The sequence below is a fragment of the Neopsephotus bourkii genome, unplaced genomic scaffold (assembly GCF_033783945.1).
Source record: "Neopsephotus bourkii isolate Nb327-2 ecotype Australia unplaced genomic scaffold, CSIRO-AGI_Nbou_v1 NB_1542, whole genome shotgun sequence".
Classification (NCBI taxonomy): Eukaryota; Metazoa; Chordata; class Aves; order Psittaciformes; family Psittacidae; genus Neopsephotus; species Neopsephotus bourkii.
Window position 1 is genome coordinate 4317750 of NW_026902018.1, and position 18124 is coordinate 4335873.

General features: G+C 42.1%; 1 protein-coding gene across 17 annotated transcripts in view; it reads left to right on the forward strand.

Annotated features, from left to right (window-relative positions):
* DEPDC5 (DEP domain containing 5, GATOR1 subcomplex subunit) overlaps positions 1-18124 on the forward strand; it is a 47516-nt gene that overhangs the window by 12995 nt on the left and 16397 nt on the right. For 6 of the 17 annotated variants that reach the window (XM_061370648.1, XM_061370661.1, XM_061370663.1 and 3 more), the window contains exons 18-32: positions 855-924; positions 1402-1438; positions 2133-2253; positions 2439-2685; positions 4255-4435; positions 4979-5114; positions 6762-6859; positions 9648-9713; positions 11055-11238; positions 12213-12373; positions 13415-13532; positions 13699-13866; positions 14722-14941; positions 16530-16663; positions 17492-17600. In XM_061370648.1, the coding sequence (XP_061226632.1) occupies positions 855-924; positions 1402-1438; positions 2133-2253; positions 2439-2685; positions 4255-4435; positions 4979-5114; positions 6762-6859; positions 9648-9713; positions 11055-11238; positions 12213-12373; positions 13415-13532; positions 13699-13866; positions 14722-14941; positions 16530-16663; positions 17492-17600 (2050 nt within the window). Of the gene's footprint in view, positions 1-854; positions 925-1401; positions 1439-2132; positions 2254-2438; positions 2686-4234; positions 4436-4978; positions 5115-6761; positions 6860-9647; positions 9714-11054; positions 11239-12212; positions 12374-13414; positions 13533-13698; positions 13867-14721; positions 14942-16529; positions 16664-17491; positions 17601-18124 lie in introns of all 17 variants that reach the window. The other 11 variants (XM_061370654.1, XM_061370657.1, XM_061370665.1 and 8 more) reach the window with 7 other exon arrangements.

Sequence of the window (18124 nt, forward strand, 5' to 3'; positions counted from 1 at the left end):
GATGAGCTATTAGTGAAAAGATACATCCCAAATCAACGGTTATGGGTAGAGAAAATGTGGATAACATGGATAAATGTTGGAACAGCTGCAGGTAACACTGAGGCTCACTGTTACACTGCTTCACTCCAAAGCATGGTAGGTTTCTTTCCTGCTTTCTCTTAAATGTTTTGTGCCATAATACTCTCTTCTTTCCCAACATCTAGAGATCAGGGCTCAGGATGAAAACTACCTCCTCAGTCCTTGTTCTGCTTTAGTATTATTCTTTTTCTCTCTCTTTTAATACCTCATTTTATCTTCATGCATTAATTGACTGTCCTGACCAATTAGAATTCATAACTTCCTTTGTAGCCACTACTTTCATGTGATAGGAAGGCATCTGATCTTTGCCATGGATGCATATGTGTTTCAAGGCTTATAATAAGGCAGAATTAAAAAGATTCCAATAACAAGAAACAGATTTTAAAGAGTACATTATTTAAAATGGGAGGAGGTGTTTTGTTTTCAAGCAGCTCATGAGTCATTACTGTCATGTAAGTTAGAGTGTTGTGTAAACTGCACAGTGCTGTATAGACAGTGAAAGTGGATAGCTTCTGCAGAAAGAGGAAGTGAACTGAGGAATACAAATGTAAGCATATTAAGAAGTCTGGACTGAACATTTATGGGAATCAAAGTCTGGTCTTTAAAGGAAGAGTAGCTTCTCATAAGTTAAGTATCCATTGTGTTTTCCATATGTTGTCTTATGCGAAGAAAGGTATCCCTTTTGACCATCAAACAGCTCAAAATTTGCGGGCTGTTTGTAGCTAACCAAGTTCAGTTCTTAGAAGACAACTGAGCTATTCTGGTTTTCCTTTCAGTTTCTACACATCCAAAAGCCAGCTCCTCTGTAACAGCTTCACTCCACGGATCAAGCTGGCAGGAAGGAAAGTAAGTATCCTTCTCATTTTCTTTTATTCTTCCTAGGTTGTCAGATATCTTTTCTCAGCAAAGCATCAGAATCTTTATAGCAAGTATTTCAACAACTGTAACTAAGTTTCTGTGTTAAAAGACAGTGAAAGCAAAGCTGTAATGCTTGTTGAAGGGATTGTGAATGAGGCACTAGTTTGTAGGTCTTTCTGGGATGAAACTAGGTGAGAAATGTTTTAGTCACCATAAAAATTAGAATTTCATTCTGTAACAAATTACTCCATGGAAAAGAAAGGAAGCTGTTGACAGAGATGGGGTTTGCACAGTTTTGTGACTGAGTATCAGTATTTATTGTGACTGAGTATCAGTATTTAATACTTCTCAAGTGGTCTGGCTGCTTCACTGAGTCAACAAGATAAACTTTGTTTAACTTGTGGACTGTCCTTTTCTCTTGTCCTTTTTGTTTTGGTCACTTCCCTCTTCCTTTGGACCCTTCAGCCACTGACTGAGAAAGCAAAAAGTAACAGAGATGCCTGTGAGTAATGCTGTTCTGTAGTGATTTATCCCCCTAACACCTGTAGTAGAGCAATGATACTTCAGCAGAAACACTACTGATGAGATGTGGGATGGGACACCTGTTGGAGAAACTGTGAAAACCACATAGTCATTGTCCAGGGGGTTAATGTGTGTGTCAGTTGCCTTCTTGGCAAATAACTAATACTGAGGGTAGTTTTCTGTCCTGGCTGCTGAGGAATAGGTGGTACCAGGCTGGCATGCTAGTGGTACTGTTTTGGGGGTAGGACAGGAGGACATTCACTGCCTTGGTGTGTTGACAGTGCTGTGACAGCAGAATTACAGTGGGAGAAGCCTGCTTTCATCTAATACCACCTCGTTTCAGAAAGGGGTATGTTGGTTGTATAAGTGAATCTGTCCCTTCTTTCAAAGATGCTTCAAAGTGTGCAGTTCCCTTGTGAGGAACTTGGCATCTGTTCATACAAGAATTGATTTGTTTATTAGTTGAATTTCTTGGATATATGGGAGGAAGATACTTGGGCCTCAGGAGCCCTGATTCAGAGGCACCAGCTTTGATAGTTGAGCTGCTCCACCTTTCTGTTCTTGAGACTTTTATATGTGATTTTTCAGAGTAGATACTTTTCTTAGTGGCAAGAGTTGGGTACTTCTAACTGGCAGATCTTGAATATTCCAGGGCTATATGATTTTTATTTCAGCATTAGGGGCTCCAAAAGATGCTGAGAATGCCCTACCTATCCAGGTGGATTATGATGGCTATGATGCCCAGGTGTTCAGACTGCCAGGCCCATCCAGAGCCCAGCGCTGTACCACTTTCAGGTAAGAGGCTTGTGAGTCTACTAGTACTAGAGCAGCCATGTTGTTACTTGCTGGTACTTCTTCCTTGTAGTCCTTTTATAGAATTCACCTGTTGAGTATCTTGCATGACTTGGGCCTGCTCAAGCCCCTTGATAACTCAGGAATTAATCTATCTTCTGTCCCACTGGACATATCTGTATTTTCAGTAGGTCTGTGAGGGAGAGAGAAAGTCGAACCAGGAAGAGCTCTAGCTCCTATGACGTATCATGCAGCCCCTCTCTGCAGAGCCGCACGCTGCCCCCTGAGGAGGTGAGGAGCCAGGCTTCTGATGACAGCTCGCTGGGCAAGATCTCCAACATCCTGATGATCCCACGGCCTCATCTGCACCAGTGTGAAGTCAGCAGCTCTTTGGGCTATACCAGCACCAGAGGTCAGCCTAACGCAGACGGGAAAGTACCTTAGGTGGTGAGAGAGAAGAGGGAAGTTTGTAGTGGCCACAGCCAGGCCAGCGCAGGGGAGATGGTGCTTATATTAGCATTTGTGGTAAACCTTTTCTGCAGTTCCATCTGGGTGTGCATTCTCCCTTTGTTACCCTTGTTCAATTCCATTGCTCTTTTTTACTGGCTTGTCCTAAATAGAAGTGTTCTGACATGGTTTATTCTTTTCCCTTGTCTATTGCCTTCTTTTATTGACTATTCTCCTGTGCCTGCCTGCGAATGTGGACACACACGAGTAACTTTTCATTATCCAGGTCACCTATAATCTGTCAAATGAGAAGTGGCCTTAGTGGTGAGCCCTGGGGGACTCTGATTGCAACTTCTTGCTATGGGGATTTGTTGTCCTTAAGAGTCACTTTCTGGATCCTTCCTTTTGACACTGTACTGCTGAACTGCCTTGGTGTGTTAGCAGTGCTGGTGCTCTGCTTTCTTTCCTTCCAATTTTTGTTCTCAACCAGTATGGGGTATCTTCCTCAAACCCAACTCATTTATAGATAAAGTGTATTTCTCCTGCAATTCCTTGGTATTCTGTAAAACCCTGTCCCTGAAGGTTCTTTATGTGTTTCTTTGTTTCATGTCATGCTGTCTAACTCCTGATACAGTGTTTACCCTGTTACAAGAACTGGATTGATTTGATGATGTGGAGCTGCTGCAACAAAGCGTGCTTCGTTACATTTACCTTTCATGTTTTCCCCTGCTGTCAGTTAATATACATTGTTTTTCCTTTTTTCCTTTTTTTCCCCCCACTTCTGTTAGATTCTTTGCTATGAAGGATAGTCTTGTAACCTAGCTGAAGGTGTGCGTCTGCATGGGGATATGTGTGGAATAGGATTGATGGGGAGGGAACAGGCTAGCTGAGGCTTTTTACATGTTGTAGTTGGCAGTACAGGGTGGTAAAGAGACCCTTCCTTCTCTCTGGGATTTCTGTTTTTGAACAGTGATTGCTTCTACCTCCTCTGCTATGTTTCTCTCTCCTGTTTCTAAATAACTTCATTCCTTTTCTTCCTTGAATAGCAATGTCTAACTGCTAACTTGCTGAGATTGTGTCGTGTATCTTCTGGAAGTAATCCTTTATTTCAGTGGTCAAATCTGAATGTTACAGAAAGTTCAGTATTACTCAGCTGTAGCTTCTGCTGTGTCTTTGGTACTCATCTTGAAGTTACTGGTGTGTCAGTCTTTTGATTTCTAGGGAATTCTCAAAGCTCTGAGTAATTCTTCATAGTTGATTGAGCAGGTGGGTTCTTTCTGGCTTCATTTGGTATAAAGTGACACAGCTTACGGCAGTTCTGTAATGGCAGATGAAATTATATTCTTTCTTGTCTGGATTCTTGTTCACATTGTATCCTGCAGACTGGGTTGAAATTGCTTTCAGCTTCTCTCCATGCCTGCTTGTCAGCTCTCCTTATTCCCGTTTACCCTGGGGGATCTTTATATTTCTAAGCAGTTCATTCTCTATTGCTTGGCTTCTGCATGATCTCACACTGACTTTAAGTTGTGTTTTCTAGATGTCCTTGAGAACATGGAGTCTCAGCAGCGTGACTCCAGTGCCCCTGGGAGGTTCCACGTTGGCAGTGCAGAATCCATGCTGCACATCCGCCCGGGGGGATACACACCCCAGCGAGCGCTGATAAACCCCTTTGCCCCATCCCGCATGCCCATGAAGCTTACATCTAACAGGAGGCGCTGGATGCACACTTTTCCTGTGGGTAAGCCTCTTATGTAGCATATTAGATTGCTGATACTTTTCCCTTGTCCCAGAATTAACACAAGAGAACCAGTCTGAACTCTAGTGTCTTGAAGTACTTTCCACCGTAACAGAGGCTGAACTCAGTGTGTAGGCTTGATAAATTGCCATCTATTGACAAACTTGCAGCATCAGGTGCTGTGGAACAATCTTATAGTGGAGGGAGACTGTTGAAGTGAATCATAACTGTAAGTTGGGTTGACTTGCAGATGCTGCATTGTTCTCGTATTTGTTCAGCACCTTGTAAGTAGGCCATACAAAATAGTTAGAAGAATATTCTGCTTTTCTGGCTTCAGAGAAGATGCCAGAGGTTCAATTCTTACAGACTTACAGACTTTCCTATGAGCTCAAGAGGTTCAAGAGTTGTAAAATCTTCAGATTTTATAAACATGCCTCCTTAATTTCCATTAGTCAGCATTGCCTGTGCTGTTGACAGAGGGAGGGTATGAGCAACTGGGGAATCAATGCAGAAATGGTGATTAATGATCAAACTGTAACTGTGTAGGTCCATCAGGAGAAGCTATCCAGATCCATCATCAAACCCGTCAGAATATGGCAGAAATGCAGGGCAATGGGCAGCAGGATTTGACACATTCCTCTGCTGAGCTGCTGGAGCTGGCTTACCATGAGGCGACTGGCAGGTGCGGTCCTTAGGTTGAATCTGTGTAGACTTCACATGAACATCTCTTTTCCTTAATATTTGACATATGTTACAGTATGGCAGTTAAAGGTTGTGATCTTCAAGGTTAATAATATGCTGTGTCACTGACACATATGCAGCATATACTTGTATTTTAAGATACAAGGCTCTTTTGGCACTGCTGGAGATGGTTTACCTCCCTTAATTTGGGGAAGGGGGTGGTTTATCACAGAGTGTGTCAAGCACAAGCAATGTGGTGCATCATTCATGGAATTGTTCAGAATTGCCTTATAAAAGCTTATGTCCTTGATTCTTATCCTGATAGCTGTGACCTTCATCTCAGAATAGAACATGTTTTAACACAGGGCATAGCTTTGCCTCACAGTAACTGCTGAGCAATTTCAGTGCTGTCCATTCAGTCCTGTCTTCCCCATGCTGATGAGAAATACAGCCACCACAAACATCAGGGCAGGACTGCAAATGAAAGCACCTGGTTTGAAAACTGGTTTTCTTTAAGAAAAATGATCTTTGGTCAGTATTGGGAGCTTACTGATTCTTGGCTCTGAGAAGTGAAAGAGATGCCAGTGTAACTGCATGTGGCATAGTTGTGGGGAGCCTGGTTTTGGAGTGAGAGCAGTTAGATTGTTCACTTCACCCAGGCCAGTTTTCAGACTGCACAGTTGTTTTCTAGTCTCCAGATACTGTGTTGTGTTACCTTTTTTTATTTATTGAAAACACTTTGCCTGTTTTTTCACTCATTTTTAAGTGTTGTTTCCCAAAGCCATTTTGGCAGCTCAAGCAACCTAAGAATTACCAAGAAGTTGGCTTCCTTTCATCATTAAATTTGGCCTCTTTCCTGCTATGTGTTTCTTTCGTCTTGCATGTTTACAGAAGTTCATGTTCAGTATTGTTCCTGGATGCCCAGGATGAGTGAGGACACTGCTGGTTACCCTCTGCCTTTTTAATTTCAGGGGGTTTTCTTGCAATTTTCAAGCATTCCTTCAGGAAAATGCACTGCCTAATTGTTCTTTCATGCCTTCTTTGTTTAAGAGAAAAATTGTTGCCCTGTAGAATACACCAATCTTTGTGTTGTATAATGTTAATATGACATCATGCTCACCAGCTTTCTTCCCTAGCTCTACTTTAAAAGGTTTGTTAACTTCATAAATACATTCTAGTGTGCTGAGGTATCTTGTCATTAATGCCAAACTCTTGGGTCATATTTTTGATGGTTATTTTTCTGGATCTCTGTCATCTCTGTGGATGATGTACTCATCTGAAGCAATTTCTTCACGCTAGAATATTGGTTTTATAGACCATGAAATCTCATCTAAGTTTTATTTCTCTCCTGTGAGGTATATGAATAGCTGTTTCTCCACTGTCCTGCAAGGACGGTGCGTTTGTTGTTGCTAGAGGCAAAGAACAAGCAGTATAGACAGATGGGGAATATCGTTACAGCCTTCTCTGTGCTGTTTTTATGCCTGTTCCCATCTCTGCAGGCATCATGAAGAGCATGGGTTCACCACAGGCTCAGCTGAGCTGGCAGGCTGATTACTTGTTATGTGTTATATCAGCTCTTGTTAAAAGCAAGGCATGGCATGAGTGAGGAATGAATGTCTGTGTAAGAGCCTGTTTTGCTTTTCCACAGACACAGCAGCTCTCGGCACCCAGGTGACAGCGCCTCTTTCCTGAGCTTCAGTGGGACAGATGAGTACTCAAATGGTCTGGCTGGTGGCAATGGTGCAGGTAACAGAGTACTGGCAAGGCATGGGGTTGGGAGAGGGGGCCCTTCCTTGGTGGCAGTGACAAAGTAATAGAGCCACAAGTCAGGGAAGGTGGGTGGACCAGGCGTTACAGAGTAGAAAGAACCTATAATGGAAGAGGAGTTTTCGACCTTAAGTGATCTGTTAATGGTCCTGCTTGGACTTTTTGGTGTGTGGCAGGTTTTGGGGGTGATTTTTTTCTTGTTTTTTTCTTTGGTCTTTTTTTCTTTGTGTGTCTCTACTTCTCCAGGTATGTCTAACGACTTTTACTGTGGAAAGATGCTCATTGTTCACATATGATGAGCTCTCCGGCAGTTGTTTGCTTCCATAATAACAAAGCACTGATGTCCAGACACAAAAAATTACTAAATATGCACTGATATTGCTCAAAACTTGTTTTTTTCTGGGTAGGTTTGCCTTAAGGTGTCACCCTTTGGGATAAGAAACTTGTTTGAATATTTATACTTTACATATGCAAGCTGATGGAAAGAATAACATTTGGTCATATGTAGATTTTGAGTGAAGCTCTAAAGAAGCAGGTTTATTTTGTGGGGTAAGCTCTGGGATTCAGTGTTTTCAGGCATTTCTTGTCATTACCTACAAATGCACTTTCTCCAGATTTTGAGAACTTTGAACATGGTGCTGCTTATACTAAATGTTGTTTACACAGCCTAACATATTTCATCACATTTTAAAGAGAAGACACATCTGTGCTTTCAGTTGAGGATTAGCACTGTCTTTCTTGCCTTACCCAGACACCTGAACTAGTGGAAATTCTCAACATTTCTTTGGAATCCTGTTAGTAGAACAACATGCCATACTGTGCATCTTCGTGTGTTGCACCCTACCTTCTGACTTTATGGAAGTGCTTTTTACATGGGTACATAGAAAGAGAAATTTGATCTTTTGGGCTATAGTAGTCAAGACTTATGTTCTTTTGTCAAAAACGAGTTTAAAGATTGATTAATGTTTTTTTATTTAACTTCATTCTTCTGAATTACATTTGGATTAGAGCAATTGTTTTCCTCTATGCTCATACCTTGAAGAGCCGTGAAGCTGTTAGCAGACTTAATTTTTGCGTCTCTCTCATCCGGTGTTCACATAGTCACATTGAAAGGGATTTTGTTCTGTTGTTTTCTTCTGTGAATTTCATCTGAATTCATTTCATTTTCTTGCTTTAGTACTTTCTGGGGTGTTTTTTTTGCCTTCAACATAGACTTTGTTTGTTCTTGCTGAGCTGCATTTCAGCTGCTGGGTACAGTTTGCACAAGGTAGATGCAGGGCATATCCTGGCAATAAACATGCTTGCTTTGAGTACAAGCCTTTTGTGTCTGTAGATTGGCTGTAAATCGTGTACGTGGTGGAAGTTAATCTGTGCCTGTCCTTGAGAAAGCAGTTAGGAGAACCTTCCCTGACTAAACGCCCTCAGCCATCTGTAGCTGCTACACTGTGACTCAGAGATTTATGTTTCTCCCTTATGGTTTGAGTCACTTATGAAACGAAACTGTTCTTTAAAAACAAAAGTAATAATCCAAAAATATGATTTCTCAGTGAGTCTGTTTCTCCTCTGCTGCCCACAGCAGGTTTTGCGGCAACACGGGCTTTACAGGGAAAACTATTACCCTACCTGTTTCCGTCGGCATTCAGTGTGTAACCTGGATTGTCCAGCAGATGGTAGACAATAGTTCAGAGCAAATAAACTTTGTTGCAGTTCCTTAGCTAGGTGGCAGATGGCGTCAGCGGAGCTAGAGAAAGGTGAATGCCAATTCGAGCCCGCTCCTTTACTCTTTGATCATCATCATGGAAGCAGATAACCATCCTTTCTGACAGTAAATGAGTAACAGCTGTGATGTTGTTATCAGTTTTCTGGATAAATCTACACCAGCTAGTTTTATAAAATGGCTCCTTTTAAATGTTTCAAGGCTCCTGAACTTTGTGTTCTGATAAATGCCTTTTAAGCCAGTAGTTTTTCTTGTCCCTTTAGCTGTTGGTTTCCTCTCATATTTTGCCTTTGCAGAACCTGGTAGTTTTAAACAGTCTGTAGTTAATATATTGGACCTATTTAGGGGCACTGAGGGCTTCATTAATACTTTTCCAATTTGTAGCCTGGCAAGGGATAAAAAAAGTATTCTGTATTGGCTGAATCAAGAAGATCCCCTGCCCCCTGGCAGAGAGTGAGATGTGTACTAGTAGTTTATGCCTAAAAATGGTGGATTTGCTGTAAATCTGTATTGTGATTTTCATAAATTAGACTTTTCAGGTAATTAGAATCGTAGATATGGGTTCTCTTCTCCCACCAGGTGAAAAATCCTTATAATTTCCTGTCTTGCTGCCTGTGTTTTATGAAATTCTTTTTTTTTTCACTTATTCCTTGTTCATAAAATGAGAAAATCAATAAATAAAACTCTGGTTTTGGGTACTGAATATATTTCGAACTACTTAGCTGCTGAGACCTTGAGATCAGCAAGTTAAATGATTACAGATGACTCTGTTGTTACTTGCCTTTTTTGTGGCATCTGCTTTTCAAGGTGCGTTTCACCATTTTGAGGAGCTTGGTTTTCAGCTACTGAACATTTCTAATGAGATGCTCAAATTTCATCCAAGATGCCTTTTTTTGCCCTCATTATTTGGCTTTGTGTGGTTTTCTGCTATGCAGAACCCCGAGTTCTTTCCAAGGAGATATATTCTTAAAATGTTGGCATGCTTTTAGTTTATTTCTATTTGAAGTGAAAGTGAAGTGTATAATTACATACATCTTTCTTTCTTTTTAGGGGTGAACATCAAAACTCAGAACAAGGATTCCTTGGAAGATGCTGTCTCTAACTCTCCAGACCCAAGTAAGCAGGAGAAAGGTTTGGATAAGAGTTTGTGTAGGTGGGATGATAGGGAGGGGAAGGGCATGTACATGTTTTGAGACATCAGGAGATGGTAGGCAAGAAGCTGAGGAGCTTACTTGGCTTTTGACAGTAGTTTATTTTGCCCTGCAGTAATGTGCAGGATCACCCTGTACTGTGTGTCTCACTTTGAGTGCAGTGCTGTATTTCTTAAGAATATGTGAAGCTGGTTGCTGTATTACATCTGAAATTCTTTCCCTAGCAGACACTATTATACAGAAAGCATAACAGTGTCTGAACTAAAAGAGCTGCTGAACTCTTGCTTGCCTCTCAACATGGCAAGTTTGCTAGGCACCAGCTATTTGAAGCAGAAGCAATACAGTCAGTTTATGAATTTGGTACTGTTAACTGAGAAATGTGCCTTCATCTAATAAAGAAACAAGTGTGTAGCTGTGTAAGAAAATATTTTCTTTATAGTGGTCTGTCCTGTATTACTCATGCAGTGTTCCTGCCATTAATGTTAACATTTTTATAGTAACTTAACTTTGCCTGTAAGATCTCAATGGCAAGAAGTTAAGAATCAGTAGCTGTCCAATTGCCTTGATGTAGATTGTTTGAGGCAGGTTAGGATGTAGTTCAGCAGTGAGCTGATAATTTGATATAATTTAGTTAGCTTTTGGGTTTTAACGTCTATTTCTAGATCTCTGTAATCACAAAACTGCAACGTAACTGTAGGAAAGGGTGTGGGGAAGGACTGCTTTCCAAGTTACTCTTTTTCTGGTCTTCCCACCCCTCTGGATCTGTCTTCTGTTTTTATAACTGTAGCAATACTCCCTTTTCTGCTTTTGTACTACTCCAGAAAGAGGCTTTCTGTCCTCATCCCTAGCTCCTTCTGCAGTTGTCTAGGATGCAGAGCTGGTCTGATTTCCTTGTTCAGACTTGGAATGTTGATCTATTGTATTAATAACTGGGTAACTGCACCTGGCTTGCTGTAATTTTGGAAGAGTGGTGGCTATGTCAGCTCTAGCTTTCAATCAGCAAAATCAAGTGTATTAACTTTGAATGCCATTTGCATGATGGGTTTGGATTAGCATGTGCACTGCATTGTTTAACAAACTCTGTCTCTTTCTCTCCCTCCCTTCTTCCCATCCTACTTTCCTTCCCCCTTCTCATTCCACCCTCTCTTTGTCCCTGTTGACTTTATGCCAACTCTGTTTTGTCTCTCATTCTTTCTAACTTCCTCTTTACGCATCTCTTCCATCTTCCCGTGCACCCTGTTTTTTCATGGGTGACCATATATGCCCCCCGTTGTCTGCCCCCCCCCCCAATGATACAACGAGGCAGTTCTGACGCTGTCTGCTCCCCCCGTAGTGCCAGGCTTCTGTTGTACAGTTGGAGTGGACTGGAAGTCTCTCACTACTCCGGCATGTCTCCCTCTAACCACGGACTACTTCCCTGACCGTCAGAGCCTGCAGAACGATTACACTGAGGGTTGCTATGATCTCCTCCCAGAAGCTGACATTGACAGGTTTGGCTGCACCTTCTCTGTAAAGTAACTTGCATTGAAAATGCCTAAAGCACAGCTGATGGAAGAGGAGCACTTCTACAAGAGAAAGATGAGTTGCTAACATAGTTAGCAGCAGAATGCCTAGATTTTTTCCCTTTTCAGTGATAACTTTGCACCTTTTCTGATGTTACCGTCTGACAGTATTGTGTTGTGTGGATTTTGTTAAAAATCTGAGTACAAAATGTTGTCCCTTTCTGTTGTGTATCAGTCAAAATAATCAACCTCAAGCTATCATCTTTGTTTACCTATTCTCCACCAAGCATTTTGGAAACACTAAATGAACAGATGCACATGTACACTCAGTTTTTAAGATGCTTAGCATCATTTTCAGGGATATTTATTTTAAAGAATCTTCGTGGAAAATATGCTTTATGGGAACACAGCACAAATATTAGTCAGGATAATTTGGATATATAGTAATAGCAGAATTAATGGAAAAATACCGAAAAGAAATGTCAAATGTCCCTTTATAGCAGGAAGATGAAGTTTGGAGCGGAAGTAATTGCGATGAGATGCTATAGTGATACGTCTTTTAATCTCTGTCTGCTCTAGACATCCTGCTGTGGGAGAGGGTGGAGCATTGCTGCACACTGGCAGTGCTGGGCTCTGCTGAGCACTTAAGACTGCACTGAGAGTCTCCGCAGAGTGCTGTAACAGTGATCATTGGTGAATTGGTTGAAAGTTGTGAGCTAATTTGTTACTGATTGCAAAACTGCTTTCAAAGGCAGGAAGTATTGCCAGAGCTAATCATCACCTGCTTAAAATAGGCAGGTACCTGCTTTTTCTCTCCAGTTCTGCGGGTTGGTTGTCACAGGCAGAGGGCCCCAGTTGCACAGAGCTCAGTGCAGGCAGAAATCCTCAATTAGGAAACGCAGGGCTAAGAATAGGTGTGTGGTCAGCTTCCTTATTCTAGTCTCCTTAACCTTTGTGTTCAGGAGAGATGAGGAAGGAGTGCAGATGACAGCCCAGCAGGTGTTTGAAGAGTTTATTTGTCAGCGTCTCATGCAAGGCTATCAAATTATTGTGCAATCCAAACCACAGAAGCCAGCCACAACTGTGCCACCCCCGCTCAGCAGCAGTCCCCTGTACAGTCGAGGTGAGTGACTTTGTATTGACAATTCAGTCTTGTCTTTCCTTCCTTCTGCCAATTCCAGTAACCTCTATGAGTTGGGCAGAGATGCTAATTGAAGCATCTGTTCTTTTTTGTTGTTATATGGAAATCTTTGCTGGGAGAGAGCCTGATCTGCTGCAGCACAAACAGCTCAGCTGCACCATGAATGGACAGGTGCAGGATTTTTGAACTGTAATAAGAAACTCGCCTCATATTCATGATGGTGAGCCCAAGTGACATGGCTTGAGTGCTGTTTGTGTGAATACATCTTAAACACACTTCACATGGTGACTGCAGGGCAGGCACATCTCTAGAAGACAGACCCAAGCTCCCAAATGTATGTAACTAGAAGCAGTTTCTTAACTCTAAAATAGCTGTAAAGGTCCCAGATAGACAGGTAAAGCTTCATTGTCCTGAAACCATGAGTCAGCTAAACCTAGTTAAACCCACCAGAGGGCTGAAGTAGGTTGAGAGGGTGTCATATTCCTTCGAGAGGATCTGACTAGCTGTTTGACTTCTGACTTGTTCTGGATATTCTCTAGATAAGTCAGTATGATACAGTGTTTTTAGAGCAAGGAATACACATGAAGATGATACAGTTGTAACTCACTGGGTTGGGAATGAGCAGCAAAGCTCCTTCAGTAAAGTACTCAAGTATTTCAGTGCTTAGTTCCTGGAATGAAGCACAGAGAGAAGGTGAAAGTGGAGCCCAGCTTTACCATCATGCCCCCCAGTTCCCTAACATTTCATATCATCTGTTCTCTAATTGTCCTGACTAGAGAAGGTCTGTATTGGTGATATATGAATGGGGAAAGCCCTTCCCCGGTTGTGATACTTAGGAAATCTGAACTGTAAGAACAAAAGGATTGTGCATTTATGTTCCTTAAAAAGGTGGCCTGAAAGATGGCTTTTAGTTTGTCTTGAGTTCAGAAACCCAATTTTAGAGTCCCTTTCTATAGGTAGGTTGACAAAGGTCTGACTGTTGCAGCGAGCTGAAAGGGAGTGTGTTTTGCTTTTAACAATTAGGTCTTGTATCAAGAAATCGACCTGAGGAAGAAGATCAATACTGGCTGAGTATGGGCCGTACTTTCCACAAAGTAACATTGAAAGACAAAATAATTACCGTGACCCGGTATCTGCCAAAGTGAGTATCTTTCTGAGCAGTTCCTTGTCAGTGTTCAGATGAGCATGCTTTTCTAGCTGCTGGTACTTGCTAGAAAGAACATCCTGTAGAATCTTCTGTATCTTGAGAAGAAAGAGAAGCACTGCTATTGATGATGCTGAGATTAATGTCTGCATTTTCTCTCTAGGTATCCATATGAATCTGCTCAGATAAATTACACTTACAGCTTGTGCCCCTCACACTCTGACTCTGAGTTTGTCTCTTGCTGGGTAGAATTTTCCCATGAGAGACTAGAAGAGTACAAGTGGAATTACTTGGATCAGTATATCTGCTCTGCTGGCTCTGAGGATTTCAGGCAAGATCTCCTTGTTCATCCAGACTGTTCTGTGTCCTAATTGCCTCTTTTCCTTTTTGACCTAAAATTCCTTCAACGAGTTCGACCCACAAATGCTCAGTACTCCAGGGAGAGTAACTGGCCTGCATTCTCTTGTATAGTGTTAGCAGGAATCTTACTCTGTTGCCTGTTGCATTATCTGATACAAAGTCTTGATCACAAATTCAGCATGAACCATTTTTTTTTTCCTCTGCTAAAAATGCAAAGAAATATGATGGCATTTTGTACCCCACAGATGCTTTTCTTGGCTTCTTACTCATTTCTGGCTGCGACTCAAAACTTCTGTTTAGTTTGAATCTGTTGGAGGCTTGCTTCAGTCCTAGGCTTAGCCTGACTGTAGTCCTACTCCTTAAGCTATGTAGAGCAGGGCTTCTTATTAGCAACGTGGAATATCTCCACTAGTATCAATGGCCTTTCTGATGTTTTCCCTCAACAAAACCAGTCTTTGTTTCTTTTCCGGTATCAGTCAAAATGCCACCTTCTCTAAGGTGTATCTTTAAAATTCCTTTTTCTTTGCTTATCTTTAGTGAAAAAGCCTTTGTAGGTTATATTTTACAGAAAAGATATTTTATCTCTCATAAAATTGCTCTGAAGATAGCCTTGTTTGCTCTTTTGCATATCAATGTTTTAATACTTCTCAGTGTTACTCATTGCTGACCATTCCCATTTATATCTGTTTGTTCTCACTCTGGCATAGCAGAATGAGATTGTCACTGTACTGACTGAAATCTACAGCAGATAGATGTGTATTTTATTTACTGTATGATCCTCCGTAGGAAACTCTGTGACCTCTGTCCTATTTTCATATTCCTTCAGCCTTATTGAGTCACTGAAATTCTGGAGGACCCGTTTTCTGCTTTTGCCTGCCTGCATCAGTGCCACCAAGCGCATTATGGAGGGAGAGGTGCACTGTGATGTGTATGGGGACAAGCCCCGCTCTGACGAGGAGGAGTGGCAGCTCCTGGATGGATTCATTCGCTTTGTGGAGGGTTTGAACCGCATTCGTCGACGCCATCGGTCTGATCGAATGATCCGAGTGAGTCAGCTTTCAGTTGGGTGAGAAGCTGAGCTTGAGTTTTAGTTGAAGCATTAGGAGAGACACACCCTGAGACAGTCCCAAGCAAGTTGGGGTGTATGTGTGTGTACGGGTATAACATCATAGAATAGTTAGGGTTGGACAGGACCTTAAGATCATCAAGTTCCAGCCCCCCTGCCATGGGCAGGGACACCTCACACTAAACCGGGACTCCCAAGGCTCTGTCGAACCTGGCCTTGGACACCACCAGCGATGGAGCATTCACAGCTTCCCTGGGCAACCCATTCCAGTGCCTCGCCACCCTCACAGTAAAGAACTTTCTCCTTATATCCAGTCTAAACTTCCCCAGTTTAAGTTTTAACCTGCCACCCCTTGCCCTATCACTACAGTCCCTAATTAAGAGTCCCTCCCCAGCATCCCTATAGGCCCCCTTCAGATACTGGAAGGCTGCTAGGAGGTCTCCACACAGCCTTCTCTTCTCCAGGCTGAACAGCCCCAACTTTCTCAGCCTATCTCCATACAGGAGGTGCTCCAGTCCCCTGATCATCCTCGTGGCCTCCTCTGGACTTGTTCCAGCAGTTCCATGTCCTTTTTATGTTGAGGACACCAGAACTGCACACAATACTCCAACTGAGGTCTCAAGAGAGCAGAGCAGAGGGGCAGGATCACCTCCTTTGACCTGCTGGTCATGCTTCTTTTGATGCAGCTCAGGATACGGTTGCTTTCTGGGCTGCAAGCACACACTGAAGCCGGCTCATGTTCATTTTCTCATTGACCAGCACCCCCAAGTCCTTCTCCACAGGGCTGCTCTGAATCTCTTCTCTGCCTAACCTGTAGCTGTGCTTTATGTATGGTAATCAGTACATAAAGCACAGTGTTGACTAATGTACTGTTTCAGGTTTCAAATAGTACGGCTTTGTTGACACCTTGCTATTCTTGAGCTAATTAAATTTATCTGGAATGAGAACCAGAACTGATAGCTCACTCGGTAACAAACCAAGCCTTTCCACATAGCACAGTCACGTCTTAGCCTGTTGGTGCTCTGGTTTTTCCTCAGCTTGTCTTCTCTTACCACAAGCCTTTTGGTCTGATGCCACCTCTTTGCAAATGTGAATTGCTTTGTGCTGTAGGTGTGGTTATCCTGGACACATTATTGTACCTTGTGATGCAGATACTTGATAAAAAAAGGGTTTGTGAGGTAGTTAAGTTGGTAACTTCAATCTGGGCTGGCTGTGTGCTGTAGACGTAGTAAAAGGATTATGAAAGGAGAACCATATGGGTGAATTCCTGGTGAACAGGGATTTCAAGAGGATGATGAGAAACTGGTTTAGTGCTTACCAAATTCTCTTCCAGTTCATACACTGAATGAGGTAATTTATTTCAGAGAAATCTGCCTTTTCCAGAATAACACCCATTTTGAAATAGCATCCACACAAGGCACTAGGCTGTTCCACTTCTTGTGTACCTATGGTTTAACTACCTTTTTAAAGTGTACATAGTAAAGCCCTGCTGATGTGACTTGGTGTGTTCTTGCTTATTAATTACATCTAGCTTGATTAAATTAGTGCTTTCATTTTTCCTTTGTTAGAAAGGGTCTGCCATGAAAGGCTTGCAGATTGCTGGTCCAATTCCCACCCACTCTCTGGAGCAGTCTGGGCCTCCCATTGGGAAGAAAGGAACCTCAGCACTCTCAGCTCTGCTGCAGATGGAAGCCAGTCAGAAGTGAGTCTCTACAAGTAGGCTGTCTGAAGAGCATGAGAACATCCTTCCTGTGTATCCCACCTAGGCTGGCTAAAGCGTATTTAGGGAGCTTTGCCTTACAAGAGGGATGTGGAATCCTGCTTCTTTAGTATTCTTGTGGCAGAGCTTGGGAAACACTGGGCTTTTCCAGTGACTTCCTTGTATTATGTTTCCATTAATAGAATGAATATAAAAAACTTAGAGAGGAACATGAGTAGGGAATATCTGGTAATCTAGAAGGAGCATGTTTTAAGGTAGCATCTCAGTCCGTTACACATCAAATTCATCATCTATTTGTGATTTGCCAGTACAGTTGTATCCACATAAGAGCAGCTTCACTGGGACCTAAGTGTACACAGGAACACCACACTGGTTGAATGGTCTCAGTATAAACATTGGGTAGCTAGTATAGCTTGTTTTCATGCATAACTCTTACTAAAACATCTGTGAAATTTCTGAGGTTCTTTTTCAGTATTGATCTAGAATGGCTCAAGGAAACTCAGATTACTCATACCAGAGAAGCTATAAACACAATTTAAAACATTGTTGCTGTTAAACACATACAAAATGTTAATGTTTTGCTAATGATAAGGTAGTATTGCATATGCATAATAAAACTGAGTAAGATCAAGGGTCCATGTTGTTTATGTGGGGTAAAAAGTGCTTACAGACATCGGATTGACTCTGTGCTTCAGAATGTGGGAGAGCAAATGCCTGAAAATACAGTAGTACCCCTCTGCAGTGCTTCCCTTCAGGTGGGAGCTGACACAGTGTGTTTGACCAAACTCTGGATTCCTTCTTTTGTTTCAGGACACTGGGGGAGCAGCAAGCAGCAATGCTTTCTGGGAAGAGCTCTGGGCAGCCTTTGGAGAGTGGGAGCATTGCTATCACACCCACCTATATGGACAGCCCTCGCAAGGTAAAGACTTTCTGCTCGCTCTTCAGCTATTTTTGTGTAGAAATTTCTCAAATAATAGATTATTTCTGTAAGCAAGTGGGTATATCCTACCACCTCTTACTCTAGAATCCAGAAAGGACTGGTCCTGTACTGGGGATGCCCTTAAGTCTTTTTGTGCAAGGGCATAAGAAGAGGTTGGGGTACAACTATACAACTGTGAGAATGAGATGAAGTTCCTGGGATACTGTCCCAGTGTGTGTTGCTAATTTAAGTGGTATTTATTAATTAGTCTATTTCTTTTTCCAGTAGCACATTTCATTTCAGTCAGGGTTTGATTTTCAGATTTAGTCGGTCAGTGCTGTCTCCATCTGCATGAAGGCTGTCTTTAAGAGCAAAATCAAGCTCTAGACCATGACTGTATGAAGCTTCAGTGGAATTTTAACAGCAGGCACTCCAGTCGCTTGCTTCTGCTTAGAGGAGAGGATGTGTTCCTGAGTAGTGATTTAGATGTCCTTCCTTTACTGGCTGAACTCCAGGCTGGAGAA